The 18,852-nt window shown below is 38.4% G+C and overlaps 1 protein-coding gene across 5 annotated transcripts in view; it reads left to right on the top strand.

The window, feature by feature from the left end:
- The window catches only part of LOC134226925 (sorting nexin-8-like), a 78,439-nt gene extending 77,226 nt beyond the window's left edge, over nt 1-1,213 (top strand). For 4 of the 5 annotated variants that reach the window (XM_062708041.1, XM_062708045.1, XM_062708043.1 and 1 more), the window contains one exon: nt 556-1,213. In XM_062708041.1, coding sequence (XP_062564025.1) covers nt 556-861 — 306 coding nt within the window. In that variant the 3' untranslated portion in view covers nt 862-1,213. The remainder of the gene's footprint in view (nt 1-555) is intronic. The other variant, XM_062708042.1, reaches the window with a different exon arrangement.
- Nucleotides 1,214-18,852: the final 17,639 nt, after the last annotated feature.

Raw genomic sequence — 18,852 nt, 5'->3', positions numbered from 1 at the left:
GATCCCGCAGGTCACACCTCTTCACTCTAGCTGATGTTGAAAGGACAACTGTGTCCAGGTCACACTTCCAACTAAGTACGCAACCCTTACTGGCAGTCTCGTGGAAGCTACTACACTACTCGAACAAATATTATTCAATATAGGCTAGTCCTTCTGAGTATTGATCTTAGTAGAGGCAAAATTTTTGTCCGGACCCAGTACAATCAAAGACGTCAGGATACCATTAAAAAAATTATTTTGTTGAAGAAAGCCCCCACTAACCGTTGTAATCATCACTTTTACATCCGTAATGCAAGGTATATGTAATATTTAGGAGACCTTCTCGAAATGAAGCTTTAAAGTAGGTAATATTTTTTGGATTGTTTCTCAATTACCTGTTAGCGATCTAATTCATATTTCTGGTTTTCCATTCTCATCAACTCTAAACTCTATTATATATATTGAATGCGATATAAAACGCTAATAATTACCTGGCTCGGTTCAATTACAATCCATATATAATCTCTCTTCTGCATCCAGTCAATCTAACCATCCCCACTTTTATCTATCTTTTAGTCGGAAAATGGTTCCACGATCACGTCCCCACAATCGGCTCCGCCAGCCAGTGAAATACCGGCCACCGGAGACGCCCACCTGAATCGGAAGTGCGCCTTCGCGCTGCAGTGCGTTCGCAGCGAGACGGCCCTTGCCGAGCAGTACCTACAGTCGCTGCCGGCCATTCTGCTCTCTTACGCTAACGAAGAATCCCAATACCACAGCAAGGTAACCGATATCGAGTTCATACGGGCGAATCGTTGGAAATATTTCATAAATTTCTCTTTCGCCGCAGATGTCGAAGATATGGCATCAGCTAGTAGCTAAGGAATCAGCTTCCAAAACATGCTAGTGGCTTCTCAGGCTGCTAGAGCTAGCTAGAGTTATTTTAGTGTCGCGATGAGGAACTGTCGAGTTGCGAAATACTTGTGCGTGCGGCCAATTTATTTGTTGAAGTTTTTTTTTGTAGAATGTAGGATGCAGGAAGATGGAATTAGGCATATTCAAATATTGCACCATGGCGATCTTGTTCGCGTTTTAGATATATTTATTACTTACTCAACATCAGCGGCACGAACTTATTAACATCACCTTAAGATATTAACTATAAAGCTAAACAAAATTCAAATACAGGATAATCGTTATTTTATTATTATAAAACTTAACAGTATTATTGGATTATTACTGTAGAATTATTTACGTAGAATTGAAAGAACGTCTTTAGTATTTATCATATAAAAACATGAAAACTGTTGGAGAAGCATGCATCGTTCATAGCAATACAGCAATACAATAACCAGATGACTGCGGCATGCAAAAAGCGTACTCAGTGAAAATGGTTCTTGATAGATAGTCCTAATCGGATACAAAAAGGCGATCGGATGGAGTAATTTCGTTATGCTCAAATGGCGAATGACCGTTAAAAAGTGGTGGACAGTCACAGAGCGTCTGTGGTACGTCGGTACGCCGGTGGTGTTAGCATCATAATATATATGAATGCAAAAATTGATTTCTTGTCTTAGAATCCTCGCTGGTCTCCAACGATTGCTGGTAATAACTGTATGGAAGTGCTTAAGGGCTCATTCACAAATTACATAACCCTTAATTAAGCAACTCCGGACCCAAACCCGAGCAAAGTCTGAAAAGTCATGCCCATCTCCTGAAGCGCTGAAGCTAATTCCGCAAGTCTCATGTAGTGCATCTTGAACAACCTGATTTTTCTTTTGACTTAGTGGTTTGGGTTTGCAATGAGGGCGTTTCTTAGATTTTTTCCGACGCCTTCAACTAGTTTATTCCTTTGGTAATCTGCAAAGACTTTAGTGCATTACTGCCCGAACAAAGTCTGAAACCATAATGAGAGCATATAGAAAACATATTTTGATTTTGACATCAAATTGAAATCATAATTTGTTTTCAAATATGAATCATCATGATTGATTACATATTTTGATCTTATTTTGCTGTAGATTTCTAAATTGTATGATCTGACAGCAAACTGTGTACACACCCGTTTCAAATCACTCAGAGACTGAGTAAAATTGTATTGCCGTCTCTTTTTTTCCCACGGAAAAGTTACTCAATTTTCGTAGAAAGTGGAACTACTCAAAATTTGAGTAGTTCCACTTTTTACGAAAATTGAGTAAGATTTCCGTGAGAAAAAAAGAGACGGCAATACAATTTCACTCAGTCTCTGAGTGATTTGAAACGGGCGTGTACTTATTTTGTTATCAGAACCAATATCAAAGTTAGTTTTCGATTTGCTCTCATCAATAGTAGGAATAGTTTTCGATTTGATGTCACAGTAAGATTTTTCTGCTGTAGATTTTGATATTTTAACCGTTAAAACGACCAAAAGGATATCAACCTGAGTTATCAAAATTAGACGAATTCACAACAACAAAATTAGTTATCGATTTGCTCTCAAGCTTTGCTCGGGAAGCAACACATTTTATAAGAAAGATTTTATTTATTTGATTGAACCATAACGCTCTGACTAACCCCTCCGCCCTCTACAGCGTTACATAATTTGTGAACAGCCCTGTGGGGTTTGAGTTAAATCAGCGTATGATTATAATGTGGTATTAATTATAATCATAAGTGACAATCGATAAGCAGCAAGCAATGACTCGTCCTCTTCTTGTCAGATCTTTGAGGCGTGCACACGCACCCACGGAGAACTGTTAACATCACATCTGGCCATTTGGAGTCGCACATTTTGGCGATCTTGCCAGGGTTTTGAATCCTGACGCTGATTTAAAAAGGTGGGTTGAATTCATGTAGTTAATGTGCGAAAAATAAAATAGCGCGCCTGGAAGACCGCTGGAAAATGAATTGTGGTTTGGAAAATCACAAAGCGCGGCTGGAAGACCGCTGGAAAATGGATTGTGGCTTAGAAAACCACAAAGCGCGGCTGGAAGACCGCTGGAAATGTATTGTGGTTTGGAATATCACAAAGCGCGTCTGGAAGACCGCTGGAAAATGTATTGTGGTTTGGAAAATCACAAAGCACGTCTGGAAGACCGCTGGAAAATGGATTGTGGTTTGGAAAAACACAAAGCGTATCTGGAAGACCGTTGTAAAATGGATTGCGCCTTGAAAAATCATAAAGCGTGTCTGGAAGACCGCTGGAAAATGGATTGTGGGTCGGAAAATCACATAGCGCGTCTGGAAGACCGCTGGAAAATGGATTGTGGTTTTAAAAAGCACAAAACGTGTCTGGAAGACCACTGGAAAAGGGGATTGTGGTTTAGAAAATCACAAAGTGTATTTGGAAGACCACTGGAAAATGGATTGTGGTTTGGAAAATCACAAAATGCGTCTGGAAGACCGCTGGAAAATGGATTGTGGTTTGGTTGATCATAAAATGCGTCTGGAAAACCGCCGGAAAAGGGGATTGTGGTTTCGAAAATCACAAAATGCGTCTGGAAGACCGCTGGAAAATGGATTGTGGTTTGGAAAATCAGAAAATGCGTCTGGAAGACCGCTGGAAAATGGATTGTGGTTTGGTTGATCACAAAATGCGTCTGGAAGACCGCTGGAAAATGGATTGTGGTTTGGTTGATCACAAAATGCGTCTGGAAGACCGCTGGAAAATGGATTATGGTTTGGTTGATCACAAAATGCGTCTGGAAGACCGCTGGAAAATGGATTGTGGTTTGGAAAATCACAAAATGCGTCTGGAAGACCGCTGGAAAATGGATTGTGGCTTGGAAAACCACAAAGCGCATCTGGGGACTGCCGAAAACAGAGTTGACAATCTAGAAAATCCTAGGGTGATTCCTGGTAGCATTTACTTGGTGGCTTTAGTGTACATAAGACTACCACTTAAGCTAGTTCTAACGAAATATGAGAGATATGTGCAACAAAGCTGTTTCGAAGGCAAAATATATTATCTTGGAGTTTATTTCGGAATTTACTGACTTAGTAGCGGAATGAACCGTTGGGTCAGATATCTGAAGCTCAGACCGCATCGTGCTTTCGTGCTGTGCGGTTCTTTCTCTCGTTGCGGAAGGAAGTTTTTAATACTACCCGAAGCTATTTTAATTTCAACGGTGCTTCTTAGCGCTATTTGTACCCACTGATCCCGTTACGATCTTTGCAAGGACCCGTGCCTTCGTTTTACGTTGGACCCGTTTGCGGAAGTAAAATTCCGACAAGCGGTGGTAATCCTGCAGGGACACCGTTCTGGGAAAAAACCTCTTAGAAGGTCACGTCTCTACGCTCAGCAATGAGCATTAATAAAAACAAGAGGAAGGGGAGTCTCTGAATTCTCCACTTCCTTCAAAGAAACAAGGTTTCAAGACCGTCCTGCCAAAGCGCGGAAAAAATAGAAGGAAGCTGGAGAATTCAGATATTCCTTCTAACTCTAATAATAAATAATCTAATAAATCACTGGATGAGATTAAAATTGAAATTTCTCACTTACTTGGATTTTCACCAGTCCAAGTAATTAAGATGAAAAAGAAATCCCACCCTGGTACTTCCCAGAGAGGCATTTCTCAAGAATTTTATTTAGTTCATTTTAATAAAAGTGAACTAAATAATATGAAAAGTTTGGAAAAGGCCTGTATTATGTCCCATGTCCGTGTTACATGGGAACATTTCCGTGAAATTTCCAAAATCCCACCCAGTGCCGTAAGTGCCAAAAGTGGGATCATTGAACCAAACATTGTCACATGCATGCTAAATGCATGATTTGTGGTGGAACCTCTCACGCCAAGGACGCATGTCCTGTGAGAGAAAATTCCAATAAATTTAAGTGCGCAAATTGTGGGGGCAATCATAAGTCCAATTTCCCTTCACGCAAAAAAGTTTTGAATTCCCGTGCAAAATTGATGACGGGAAATTCAAATCGGATCCCAGATTCGACGGGTAAAAATTTTTCAAACGCTCAAATTTCGAAACCAGTTACCGGTCGAGCAATTCATACCCACCACAGTTCACAAACAAATTTTGCCGCTCGTCAACGGGTAGCAAGCACTTCAGTAAATTCCAATTTTTCGAATGTACCTACGTATGCAAACATCGCTGCTGGTAGACAAAATTTCTCTTCTCAAAATGAGGTTTATACCCATGTCCCAACGGAAAATAATGGCCATGTTGCCGATTCAGGTAGCATGACTGCTTCCGATTTTGATTTTTTAACTGAACAATTGCATCACATGATTGATGCAATGTTCAAAGCAAATACCATACCAGAAGCTGTTCAGGTTGGTATAAAGTACACAAAAAATTGTTATCGGATTCCGTTTCAATGGATCCCAATAATCGTGCGCAAGTTCTCAATTGGAATGCCCGCTCTCTAAAGGGTAAGGAAGATGAATTATTCAACTTCCTAACAGTTCATAATGTGCATATTGCCATCATAACTGAAACCTATTTAAAACCAGGACTCTCCATTAAACGAGATCCAAATTATTTTATCTACAGAAATGATCGTCTTGACAGCGCCTGTGGTGGGGTCGCCATTGTCATCAATAGACGTATCAAACATAAATTATTTTCTTCGTTTGAAACCAAAGTTTTTGAAACCTTGGGAGTTTCTGTTGAAACAAATTTTGGTCAATTTTCCTTCATTGCAGCCTATTTGCCTTTTCAATGCAATGGGCAGCAAAAGAATTTGTTGAAAGCTGATCTTCAAATTCTGACTCGCAACAAATCAAAATTCTTCGTAATTGGTGACTTCAATGCCAAACACCGTTCATGGAATCAAGGATGTTATCGATTATTTAGTAATCTGCGTTCGATCATTTAGTAGTTTGTCAATAACTCATTCCACCGGCCTAATTTCAAAATGTGTTGTATGGTGGACTTTTAGTGCGAAGGTTTTTCTACAACTCTCCTTAACAGGTCGATGTTCAAATTCCACTAAAGGAGTTACGGTGCTAGATTCTATACTTATACTAAGTAATAACAAAATATGCAATCATTTAGTCTAAGTTACTGCTACTAGCGCTATAGCTCCGTTATTAGTGAAATTCAAACAACGAACTGTTAGGCAGAGTTGTAGAAAAACCTTTGCACTAGATGTCCACCATACAACACATTTTGAAATTTAGCCTCTGGAATGAGTTATTGACAAACTACTAAATGATCGAAGGCAGATTACTAAATGATCGATAACATCCTTGCATGGAATAATGCTCAAAGCAATTCCAACGGCAAAATTTTATTTGAAGATTGTTCTGCGGGATATTATACTATTCAATATCCCAATGGACCTACTTGTTTTTCTTCCAGTCGAAATCCTTCTACAATTGATTTAGTTTTAACGGATTCAAGTCAGCTGTGTGGCCAATTGGTAACTCATGCTGACTTTGAATCTGATCACCTTCCTGTGACATTTGAAATCTCACAAGAAGCCATTTATAATCCAATCAGCTCTACTTTTAATTATCATAGAGCTGATTGGGATTTATATAAAACATATATCGATAGGAATTTTGATGTAAATATTCCTTTGGATACCAAAAGTGATATTGACAATGCGCTCGTATCTTTGACAAATTTAATTGTCGAAGCCAGAGGCATTGCAATTCCTAAATGTGAAATTAAATTCAACTCCATTATTATTGACGACGATCTTCAGCTACTGATCCGTCTTAAAAATGTGAGGCGAAGGCAATACCAAAGAACTCGCGATCCCGCGTTGAAAGTTATTTGGCGAGATTTGCAAAATGAAATTATAAAAACGTTACGCTATTCTGAGAAATACTAACTGTGAGGATAATGTCTCGAAGTTGGATCCCAGTTCGAAACCCTTTTGGAAATTAACGAAAATTCTTAAAAAACCTCAAAAGCCAATTCCAGCGCTTAAAGAGGGAAATAAAATTTTATTAACAAATGGCGAAAAGGCTCAAAAACTTGCTCAGCAGTTCGAGAGTGCCCATAAGTTTAGCCTAGGTCTCACTAGTCCAATTGAGGATCAGATTACACGAAGCTTCGAAGACATTCTCAACCAAGATAATGTTTTTGACCCTTCGTTGGGAATTAATTTGGATGAAGTGAGATCTATTACTAGGAAATTTAAAAATATGAAAGCCCCAGGTGATGATGGTATTTTCTACATACTTATCAAAAAACTTCCTGAGAGCTCTTTATCCTTTTTGGTTAATTTATTTAACAAATGTTTTCAATTGGCATACTTCCCAGATAAATGGAAAAACGCCAAAGTTGTTGAAGCCAATTTTGAAGCCGGACAAAAATCCAGCTGAGGCTTCTAGTTATCCTTAATCAGTTTGCTTTCTTCAATAAGCAAACTTTTGAAAAGATTATTTTAAATAGAATGATGGTTCATATGAATGACAATTCTATTTTTGCTGATGAGCAATTTGGTTTTCGCCATGGGCATTCAACCACTCATCAGTTATTAAGAGTTACGAACTTAATTCGGCTCAACAAATCTGAAGGATATTCGACTGGAGTTGCTCTTCTTGATATGGAGAAAGCTTTTGACAGTGTTTGGCATGAAGGTTTGGTTGTAAAACTGATGAATTTTAATTTTCCTTAGTACATTATTAAACTGATCCAAAATTATTTATCAGATCGCGCACTGCAGGTAAACTATCAGAATTCTAGATCTGATAGATTACCTGTAAGAGCCGGTGTTTCCCAAGGCAGCATACTGGGGCCCATTTTGTATAACATTTTACTTCTCTTCTGACTTACCTGATTTACCACCAGGGTGTCAAAATCTTTGTTTGCAGATGACACAGGTCTCTCAGCCAAAGGGCGTAGCCTTCGTGTCATTTGTAGTAGATTGCAAAAAAGTTTGGATATTTTCCCCACTTACTTGCAAAAATGGAAAATTTCCCGAATGCTTCCAAAACTCAGCCTATAATCTTCCCACATAAGCCGAGAGCTTCTTATTTGAAACCTTCTAGCAGCCATATTGTCACTATGAATGGGGTTCCAATTAATTGGTCTAGCGAATCTAAATATTTAGAACTTCTGCTAGATCAAAAATTAACTTTTAAAAATCACATTGAAGGCCTTCAAGCCAAATGTAACAAATATATTAAGTGTCTATATCCACTTATAAACAGAAAATCAAAACTTTGTCTTAAGAACAAACTTTTGATTTACAAACAAATTTTTAGACCTGCCATGTTGTATGCTGTGCCAATATGGACTAGTTGCTGCAATACCAGAGAGAAGGCACTTCAGAGGATTCAAAATAAAATTCTGAAAATGATTTGAAGTTGCCTCCGTGGTATAGTACCAATGAACTTCATAGAATTTCTAATATTGAGACATTGCAACAAATGTCCAACAAAATAATTTCCAATTTTAGACAAAAATCGTTGCAATCTTCTATTGCAACGATTAGCTCCTTGTACCCTTAGTATAAATTAGGTTAGGTTTAGTTTAAGTTAAAAACATTGTAATTCCTACATGGTTCAATTAAACCAGAGGAAAAATCCTAACTGCCAGAGGCAATTGAAATGTATTAATAATAAATAAAACCGTAACATAGCAAATAAGGATGATAGTGTTAAGAAAACACGGAACACCTAGTCTAAGAGATGAATGCATGTATTAGATAATTAGCAAATAAAATTAGTTAAAAAAAAAAGAAAAAATGAAATGTGGTTTGGAAAATCACAAAGCGCGGCTGGAAGACCGCTGGAAAATCGATTGTGGCTTAGAAACCCTAAAGCGCGGCTGGAAGAACGCTGAAAAATGTATCGTGCCTTGGAAAATTATAAAGCGTGTCTGGAAGACCGCTGGAAAATGTATTGTGGTTTGGAAAATCACAAAGCGTATCTGGAAGACCGTTGGAAAATGGATTGCGCCTTGAAAAATCATAAAGCGTGTCTGGAAGACCGCTAGAAAATGGATTGTGGGTCGAAAAATCACATAGTGCGTCTGAAAGACCGCTGGAAAATGGATTGTGGTTTGGTTGATCACAAAATGCGTCTGGAAGACCGCTGGAAAATGGATTGTGGTTTGGTTGATCACAAAATGCGTTAAATATATTGGCTGTGCATATGCACAGCACATGTTTCGAAATGGACAAATTGATATGAAATTTGCGAAAAAGAATCCACGTGTCTTGGAAGGACTCGAACCCTCAACCTCCTACTCTCTAGATAGGCGTGATAACCCCTACACAACAAGACCACTTAAAAGTCACGTTTGCGGAAAAGCCATCAGAATCCGAGTACCAACCTCCACCGCGGTTAGCTCTTTTTTGCAAATTGAATATCTTTCGGATGCTTGATTTGTCCAATCTCCACATGTGCTTTACTGTTGTATATCCACAGTCAAGCGAGTACACATTGTTTATTAAACGAGAGGATCGCACTCCATGCCCCCCAACAACGGGCTGGGCGGGCTGGTATAGAATGCGAATCAATCGCACTCTGCTGTGCCAAAGGCTTGCTTGGCTAAAGCATTTGATGAGTTTGATTGCCTTACGTAAGCGGTCGCGTGTACTCAGACGACTAATAACGGTGGAAGACCGACACTTGATTACAATTAATTGCATATTATTCGGCCACTCGGCCGTACGAAAACCATTTTTTTGACGTAGAACTACGTCTGTCTTTTCTATATTGAGTTACACTTTGCGATTGCAAAAAACTGAAAAACGTCACGAAAATATGATAGACTTTGATCGTTAATAGCTTAGCCGTTTCTCGATGGATTTTCAATTTTCTTGGAGCATTTGATCAAGGAAGAGTCAACGCTTCATACCCAATGTACACTGAAATCGTTTTTTACGCGGTTATTTTTACAGGAATTGTTTTTTATGCGATTTTTTTCACTCGAATTTTTGGACTTCCGCGGTTCATCCAGACATATTTTGAAATTTACGCGGTTTTTTACGTTGTTTTCATCTACGCGGCCCATATCCCCTGCGTAAAAACCGACTCTAGTGTGTTACATTATCAATGTATGGTAATATTTTCTATCAAAAATTTGCTAACAGCTTAGCACTCGGTTTCGGTGATTCAGTCAATCTCGTAAGTGCATCGCAGGCTTCTTCTTCCATAGCACTACATTCCAATTGGAACTTTGCCTGCTTTCAACTTAGTTCGTTTCTGCTAACTTAAACGTGCGTTTTCTCTCAAAAGCTTGGGGGCGTTTGACGGCAGCTTCTTGCTTACGTCTATTGATGCCAGTAGAGGGGCTCGAAATCTTCTTCGCTGCTGCAATTATTGCGTTCTGGTAAACTTTCTTTGGCTCGTTTTTGCTGATTCGTAGGTGTCTGCCAGAGAAAACGCTAGGTCCGACGCAACTCACGTGAAGGAATAATAATTATTATCAATAAACTGCCAAACTTATTTGTCGCGTCTACTCTGACTTCCTCCATAGGATGACCACCAAACGCCGTTGACAGCCCAGCTTTCGCAATGGGTTTTTCTGTAATGAGCCACCAGGGGTTTAGACTGACTCAGTGACGGGTGCTTAGTCTCTGTTCCAGTTTGCGTCGTACACTATCAGCCAGGGTTGTGCTTTTCAAATTTTGAAATCGATTATCATTGTATGTAAACATAAAAATGTAAACCTAACTAATACCAATTTAATGTCAATAATAAAGTTCAATCGGATGTTTGGCATTGTGTTTTGGTGTTATGTAGGAAAAAAAGTTCAAAAGTAGCATTTACCAAAGCTTCGAATCGAGATACAATTTTCGAACGATTCTTACTCCCTTAATTTGGATATGTGAACGCTTGAGAGTGTTGTTCATCCTCGATTATTTGAAAATTTTATTTTTATCTTCTTTTTCAAATCAATCTCAGGAGCATAGGATAAACGCTTGCTTTAGTCCAATCGCACAGAATAGTCGAAAACCTGTACATTACATACAGCTACGTAGTTCAACGTCACCTTTGCGTACAACCCTATTGGGCTGCACCTTTGAGTTTTTGTTAAATATCTAGGCTGTGCATATTCATATATATTCAAGACACGTGGATTCTGATGGCTTTTCCGCAAACGTGACCTTTAAGTGGTCTTGTTGTGTAGTGGTTATCACGCCTATCTAGAGAGTAGGAGGTTGAGGGTTCGAGTCCTTCCAAGACACGTGGATTCTTTTTCGCAAATTTCATATCAATTTGTCCATTTCGAAACATGTGCTGTGCATATGCACAGCCAAGATATTTAACAAAAAAATGATTTTCGTACGGCCGAGTGGCCGAATAATATGCAATTAATCACAAAATGCGTCTGGAAGATCGCTGGAAAATGGATTGTGGTTTGTGTTCGGAGGGGACACTGTTTTTCTGTAGCAGCTCTTTACCTTTTTAGCAGCTCAAAACTGTAAGACATATTTTATTTAAATTCAATGGTTTCCAAATACTTAACACTTACATGAACAGTTTCCTCTAATCTTCCAAATGTCCTTACAACTCCTCCTCACTTTCCTTAATCTCTCCTTATCGTTATGCGCTATACTGGATTATTTTATAATTAATTTTTTAGTTTTTCTCTTGATTATTTTTACTTACAGGCAAAATGATTATGTTGTTGTCGAATTCTACGCCGACCATTCACAAACAGACACAATGTATTTTGGGGAAATCTCTAATATTTGAAAATATAGTTAAATTCAAATTTACTTTAAAGTATTTTCAGTACTTACATTCTACCTTTCAGAAATATTTCAAATTATTAATTAGCTTTACATATAACTGATTTTGCAATAAAAATGCTCCGATAGTTATTATAAGGTTTGTTTTTGTTTTTTCTGTTATCTTTTATCTATTCTTATTCTCGTACAAAAGACCCTAATCATATCTCCAGGTTACCTCCCTTTCTGTCATTTCATGAATAGGTGCGCATGGTTGACCGTGTTGCCAGTGCGCGGTACCTCAACAGTTTGGAAAATCACAAAACGTGTCTGAAAGACCACTGGAAAAGGGGATTGTGGTTTAGAAAATCACAAAATTCGTCTGGAAGACCGCTGAAAAATAAATTGTGGTTTGGAAAATCACAAAATGCGTCTGGAAGACCGCTGGAAAATGGATTGTGGTTTGGAAAATCACAAAGCGCGTCTTGCAGACCACTAGAAAATGGATCGTGGTTTGGAAAATCACAAAATGCGCCTGGAACACGTAATAGTAGTTTGTGAAACTCGTTGCAAAAAGATATTTTTTAGCACGAGTTGTACGTTTATCCGACGTGGCTTGCCGAGTTGGATAAATACTACGAGTGTTAAAAAATCGAAAATCGACTTTTGCAACGAGTTGCACACGCCATTTTGTACAATGACGAAAAAAGGGCTTCAATATGATAAATCTATACCAAAATTGTACAATCGAATTTACTCCACATGATCAATCATGCCAATAAATTATGTTGCGGCAGAGAACAATAAGATTCCATCTTATCGTGCCAAATTGCATAGCTTGAAAAGCTATGAAGCGATGAATGCAATTGCCTTTGGAAAATTGTGATGTTATGTCCAACAAACCATTTCATTTATTACGAGACGCTTAGAGTACACTATTTTAACACTCACCCAAACTAATTCAGCTAAAAGTAGTCAAGTAACTACTGTCCCAATGTAGGTTTTTCATTATGGCACCCAAATGAGTGCTATAATGAATATTATGCAACCCATTTGAGTTGCATAATGGTCATTAAAGCACCCATTCTGTTGGTATGGAAAAGTAGGCCGTTTTATCACTCAAATGACAACTGTAAACCAGGTATTATGATCAGGAATTGCAAAAAAAAATATTTGTTGTTTATTATTAATATTTCTAATACTTTTTTGCCAAAGCAGGCGCTTAATGACATGTATAAGAAAAAACTTATACATCGCATTAGTCACATACATTCGGAAACTTATACTTTTCATTAACTTATGAATGTTATTAGCTTTTTGATATGGGATCATTCATTAGGTGGCATAATGAAGAGTATAAGTATTTTCGAATGGTTTTTTGCCATAACATATAAGGTTATTTTTTTACGTGAAGACCGCTGGAAAATGGATTGTGGCTTGGAAAACCACAAAGCGCATCTGGGGACCGCCGAAAACAGAGTTGACGATCTAGAAAATCCTAGGGTGATTCCTGGTAGCATTTACTTGACTCGAGGTGAGGTTTACTCGAGGTGACTCGAAGTTAGGTTTACAATGTGTAAGGATGGACGGGACTTAGGATTCGGGATCAGGGAATTTCGACTGCACATTTGGCGTCAGGGACGATGTGGCATGTCGTCATGATTGGTTCGACTGGGAGCGTCTTCCGGACCAAAGTAACGGAGCTCTCTGGAACCGAGAGACAGAGACAGAGACATGAGCATGAGCATGATTGACCGCCCACGGTTGCTACTCTGTTATTGCCAGGTCAGCTGTAATTACTCAGAGAACCAACAAATGATGTTTGGGACTAACATCATCCTCAATGTGTAAAAACTGGTGACCCAACATAAAGCAATACCAGCGCCGGCCGTGTCCGAATGCAGGTCAATTAAGGAATGGGTAGGAAAATGTTGACGTGATACCCGCTTTGATGGAAGCCGACGAGTCATCTGCACTTCCACGAGAAATCACTGGGATGTTGGATATACGAGGTAGGAAGTGTAGCGGGGTTCGTTTTGGTAAACGGCATGCTGTGAATAACGTGTAGTTTGATTATCGCACACTATCAATCACTGACCGCACAAAGCAGAACAAAAATTCCGCGTTCTCGAGACCGTTCTGCTTTTGAAACAAACACGTCCGATCGATCGCGCACTTAATTAATTGAATTGTTCACCGCGCAGAACAGAGCTAAAATCCGTGATCTCGAGACCGTTTCGCGTTTTAAACAATTACTATCTATTGCGCCCTAAATAATTCTAAATATTTTTTGTCTTCATGGTATGGCGACAAGGAGAAAAACTAACACAATATGCACAATGCTTCTCTGACCGAACCGACGTGCACTAATGGAGTACGATCTATCAAGTCGCCGCGAGAATCCGGTGTTTAACTAAAACTCAAAACGTTTTCTGGACGAAAAACTTAAACTTATTAAAACGGCAAGCAAAATGGCAGGATTAAATTTGGAAACCAGTTCAAGATCAGATTTGTCAAATGACTTACCTCTCGATCGTAGTGTGTTTCTAGCATCGATTTTTCCTTACCAAAGAAACATCGTTTTCCCTTGCCGGTTGTCGGAATGAAGTAGGCGTAGGCGTCTGGCGTAGTTGAACCAATAATTATATCTATGGTTGAACGCGATGATGAGCGGCAGGACGTTTGCGCTATTCCCGTTACATGACGATGACTTTAAGATATGCACCAGGAATAGCAGCGTAGGTAGACTGTGGGTGGCTATGTGTACCAGGACCAGAGATGCCAGATTTGAAGACATGTCTTCAATTTGAAGACATTTGAATCTCTGTGAAGACATTTATTTCGTGAAGACGTTTTGAAGACTTTTCAAAATATTTGAAGACTTAAGACTTAATTATCTACTTATTTGAAGATACTTGAAGACAATGAATAAGCCAGCGAATAGAAGATACAATTTTATTATTTACTTACCTTTTGCAAATTATGTAAATATTACAAAAGTTATAATAGTCTTTGTCTCGGGCTTAGAATCTTTCTTGTCTAAATTCAAGAAAATTGAAATTGAAAATTCAGTATAAGTTATCGTAGAAATTAAAAATTTCCGTGAAGTATATCCTCATAAATTTAAACGGGAAGTTCTTTCTAATTTCCACAAGTTCTTCTGAACTCCCACAATAAATTTGTCTCAATCAATTTACATAGTAAATTCTTTCTAATGTCGAAGAAAAATTTTAATTGATCATCCTGTTAAATGGATATTTCTCAGAATTTCCATGGTAAATTTCGAAAGAAAAATCTTGTTGTGAAAACTCATATGTGAATATGTACATTATGTGGAAGATACTGATTTGAAAAATGTATTGGAGGTAACCACTTTCCCTTCGATGGAACTCGAATCCACGACCCTCAGTACGCTAGACTGGTGCTTTAACCAACTAAGCTACGAAGGACCTCCGTCGGCCTTCACAACCTAGCGGTTTGCGAGTGATTTGACTATGCGTCCAATTTGGGAATCTCGAGCTCATTCAGTAGCCGCTAGGTTGCGAAGGCTCGGAGGTCATTCGTAGCTTAGTTGGTTAAAGCACCAGTCTAGCATACTGAGGGTCGTGGGTTCGAGTTCCATCGAAGGGAAAGTGGTTACCTCCAATACATTTTTCAAATCAATATCTTCCACATAATGTACATATTCACAAATAAGTTTTCAACATTGTAAATTAATGTCCAAGTCGGGTGGTTTAATCCCCGGAAATAGGCAATTAACTTTGATTGAACAGGAAAATCTTCTTAAAAGAAATTCAGAGAAATTCCACACAAAAAATCGGTGGAATTTTAATAAAAGACTCAGTAGAAAATTCATAGGAAACTTGTTACACTCTTTCGTTAAATTCTTCCTCGAATTCCTTGGCAATTCTTCTAGAAATATCTTTGGACATTCTTCCAGTATTTTCTTTGAGAATTCCTCTATGAATTTCTCCAAAAAATCGTTCTTCTATTCTTTCTGAAATTCCTTCTGTAGTTCATCCAGGAATTTGTCCTAAAGTTTCAGGGATTTCTCAGAAAAATCCTCCAGGAATTCCTTTGTAGTTTCCTCTAAGAGCTCCTCCGTAAGATTGTCCAGAAATTTCTGCGCAAGTAAATCCAAGAATTTCTTCGAAAAATCCTCCAGAACTCCTCTGGTAGCTCCTTCACGAATTCCTCCAGCAGGTATGTCAGAAATTCTTCCGAAAGTTCCCCGAAATTCCTGCGGAGGCTCCTCCAGGGATCCCTCTGGAAGTTCCTCCATGAATCCCTTCGGAAGTTTCTCCAGGAATTCCTTTGAAAGATTCTCCAAGAATGTTGCCAAAAGATTATCCAAGAATGCCTCCGGAAGTATACTATGGAATTTATCTGGTATTTCCTCCAGAATTGTTTTCGGAAACTTATACAGTAATACCTCAAGAGGCTCCTCCAAGAATTCATCCAGAATTACCTCCAAAAATTTTTTCGGAAGTTTCTTCAGGAATATCATTGAAAATTCTTTCAGTAATATGCTTCAGAAATTCATCAGGAAAACCCTTCAGGAATTCCTCCAGAAAATCCCTCCGGAATTTTTCAGTGATGGACTCTAACAATAAAGAAAACGCACTCAAACAAAGTTAAAAAAAAACCTCCGGAATTCATCGTGAACTTTCTACAGGAATTCCTTCTCAAGTTCCTCCTGAAAATCCTCCAATTTCTCTGGAAGTTGCTTCAGTAAGTCCTTTGTATGTTCCAACAGGAATTCCTCGGGAAAGTTCTTTATTAAGCACCATCCAGAAGAAATTCGTAAAAGTAGAAAGAAGCTCCATCAGGAATTTATCCGGAAATTGCTCCACAATTTTATCCGGAAGTTAATTCAGAAAAATGGATGTTTCTTCGAGTATTTCACAATAAGTTTTGAATTTCTACAGGGTATTCTTTAATAAGAAATTTGGAAGAATCCCACGTGGAAATTCAGTTAAAAAATCCGGTGGAATTTTAACCAAATACTCAGTAGAAAATTCAGGGGAAACTCGTTATACACATATACATAAACAAGGAGATGAATAAATTTACAAACCAATTGGATTTTGAAGTTTCTCGCTGATAATAATCATAATTTTAATATTGAAGACATTTTTAAACGACTGTGAAGACATTTGAAAATATCATCTGGTATCCCTGACCAGGACCCCCAATACAGAATTTATAAATATATATACAGGTACTGTATACAGGTACGATATGCACACGGTTAGAAAAAAGTACCTGATTTTAGGTACTTTTTTCTCTTGCATCTCCCTCCCTTTTTCCTTTGTTGTCATAAAATGAAGAGCAAAACCACTCAACAAGGGCATTAAAGTGTGGAAACCTAACGTTGAGTAATCTCATGTTTACAAAAGTTGATTGAAATTTACCTAACTTTTGGTTAGTTTCTATTCAAAATTCAGTATATTTTACTTAATATTAAGTTAATTTTATTTAATTTTAAGAAAAAATTACTTAATTTTGGGTTCCCACACTGAACCCCCGATTTGAATGAAAAGTACCTAATATTAGGTACTTTTTTCTAACCGTGCACATGAAATCGATTGTGATTGTGAATTGCCCATTATGTTGCAAAATACTAAAATACTGTCACTTTTCAAAATCGAATGCACTATATTTTGAACGCGTTGACAAACCAAATTTGGCAAACTTTTTGGAGAAAAATTGACACGAGAAATAAAATACGCGTCACTATCACGACATACTTCGATCTCTGGAACCGAGAGGCAGAAACAATACAAAAAACTGCCACAAAAGAAAAAAAAAACAATAAAAATTTCTATGTCTGAAACTCGATTATGCATATGCACAACATGTGATAGATTTAGTTCGGAAAAGGTATTGGAGGGTAACCGCCTCTTCGGTGGGCTTTGATCCCACGACCCCAGTACGCTAGACAGGTGTTTTCCCTACTAAGCTACGAAGGACCTCGGTTGTCCTCCGCAGCTTAGCGGGTACTGATGAAACCAATTTCCCAGCACCGGGCCACCAGCCGAACTCTCGCAATACATTTTCAGAACTAACTCTCTCATATGTATTTTTGTATAAATACATGCCAACCAAGTTGGGGCGGTTACCCTCCAATACCTTTTCCGAACTAAATCTATCACATGTTGTGCATATGCATAATCGACTTTCAGACATAGTAATTAATTTCCACTCCGGGTGGCTTAATACCCGGCATATAGGCAATTAACTTTGAATGTACTGAATAAAAATTTGATATTGATGTCAGAAGCACAAAGGAAACAATAAATGGCCTGCAATGCAAATAGACCGCATCTCGGTCACCCAAAACACCTCGAATTTCCCTGAAGGGCTGTTTACCTTGAGCCACAAGGGCATCCAAAAGTAGCTCTCTGGAGGTGTCACTTTCCGAGCAGAACCAAACTACGTGATCGATGTCATCGTAGCCGGCTTCGCACCTACATAAGTTGCTATCGACAAAGTTCATTCTGTATAGATGAGCGTTTAGTGAAGAGTGATTATTGGACATAAGCCTCAACATCACGCGAGGAAGGTCAGTTACTATACACGAAGCTGATAGTTGGATTGAATGGACGGAATATTTTTTTTTAAAGCTTTATTAGAGTGATTTTTAAGATATTAACAAAGTTCATGGACGGAATATGATATTTAGATTATTGCTGCAATTCAGTTCAGTTTTCAAGGGAATTAATCGGTTTCTCAAATGTAACGTATTCACTGTTTATCTTCGTCTCGCGCAAATAAATATCTAAGAGAATTTTTTGACGTAAACTACGTCTAAGGGGAAGGCTCGGATAGAGGGTGTAAAATGAAAATTTCAAAATTGGGGACCGTCACGAAATCATGTAAGACCTAATTAGGTTCTGCAGCATGACGTCACGAATGAATTCGGTCGTCCCCGACTCCAACGCGAAGTACTACTAATCTGTCATCAATCAAGCAATCTTTATGCACAGTTTTCATTTCTATTCAAAATAAAATACTCAATCAGAGATACCTGCTTCATTCTAGCGGCTCGAAAATAAATGTATTCGAGCCAACTACGTACGGAGCCTTTGAAAGGCCCTGACAGTAGTGAACAACTTCAGCTTTAGGATGGTACGGTAATAAAGTGTTCCAAAACTACCCCAATCAACACTCTCTACGCGATTGACGAATCCAAGAGATAAAAAGAAGAAGACATGCGATGGTGAGAAACAACAAAATCGTTCATGGCGAAGTATACGGCGGCGATTTTAAAATGCTCGTATAAAATTCTAAAGGTATTC

Source organism: Armigeres subalbatus, chromosome 3 (assembly GCF_024139115.2).
Source record: "Armigeres subalbatus isolate Guangzhou_Male chromosome 3, GZ_Asu_2, whole genome shotgun sequence".
Taxonomy (NCBI): Eukaryota; Metazoa; Arthropoda; class Insecta; order Diptera; family Culicidae; genus Armigeres; species Armigeres subalbatus.
This window is presented reverse-complemented; position numbering and strand designations above follow the sequence as displayed.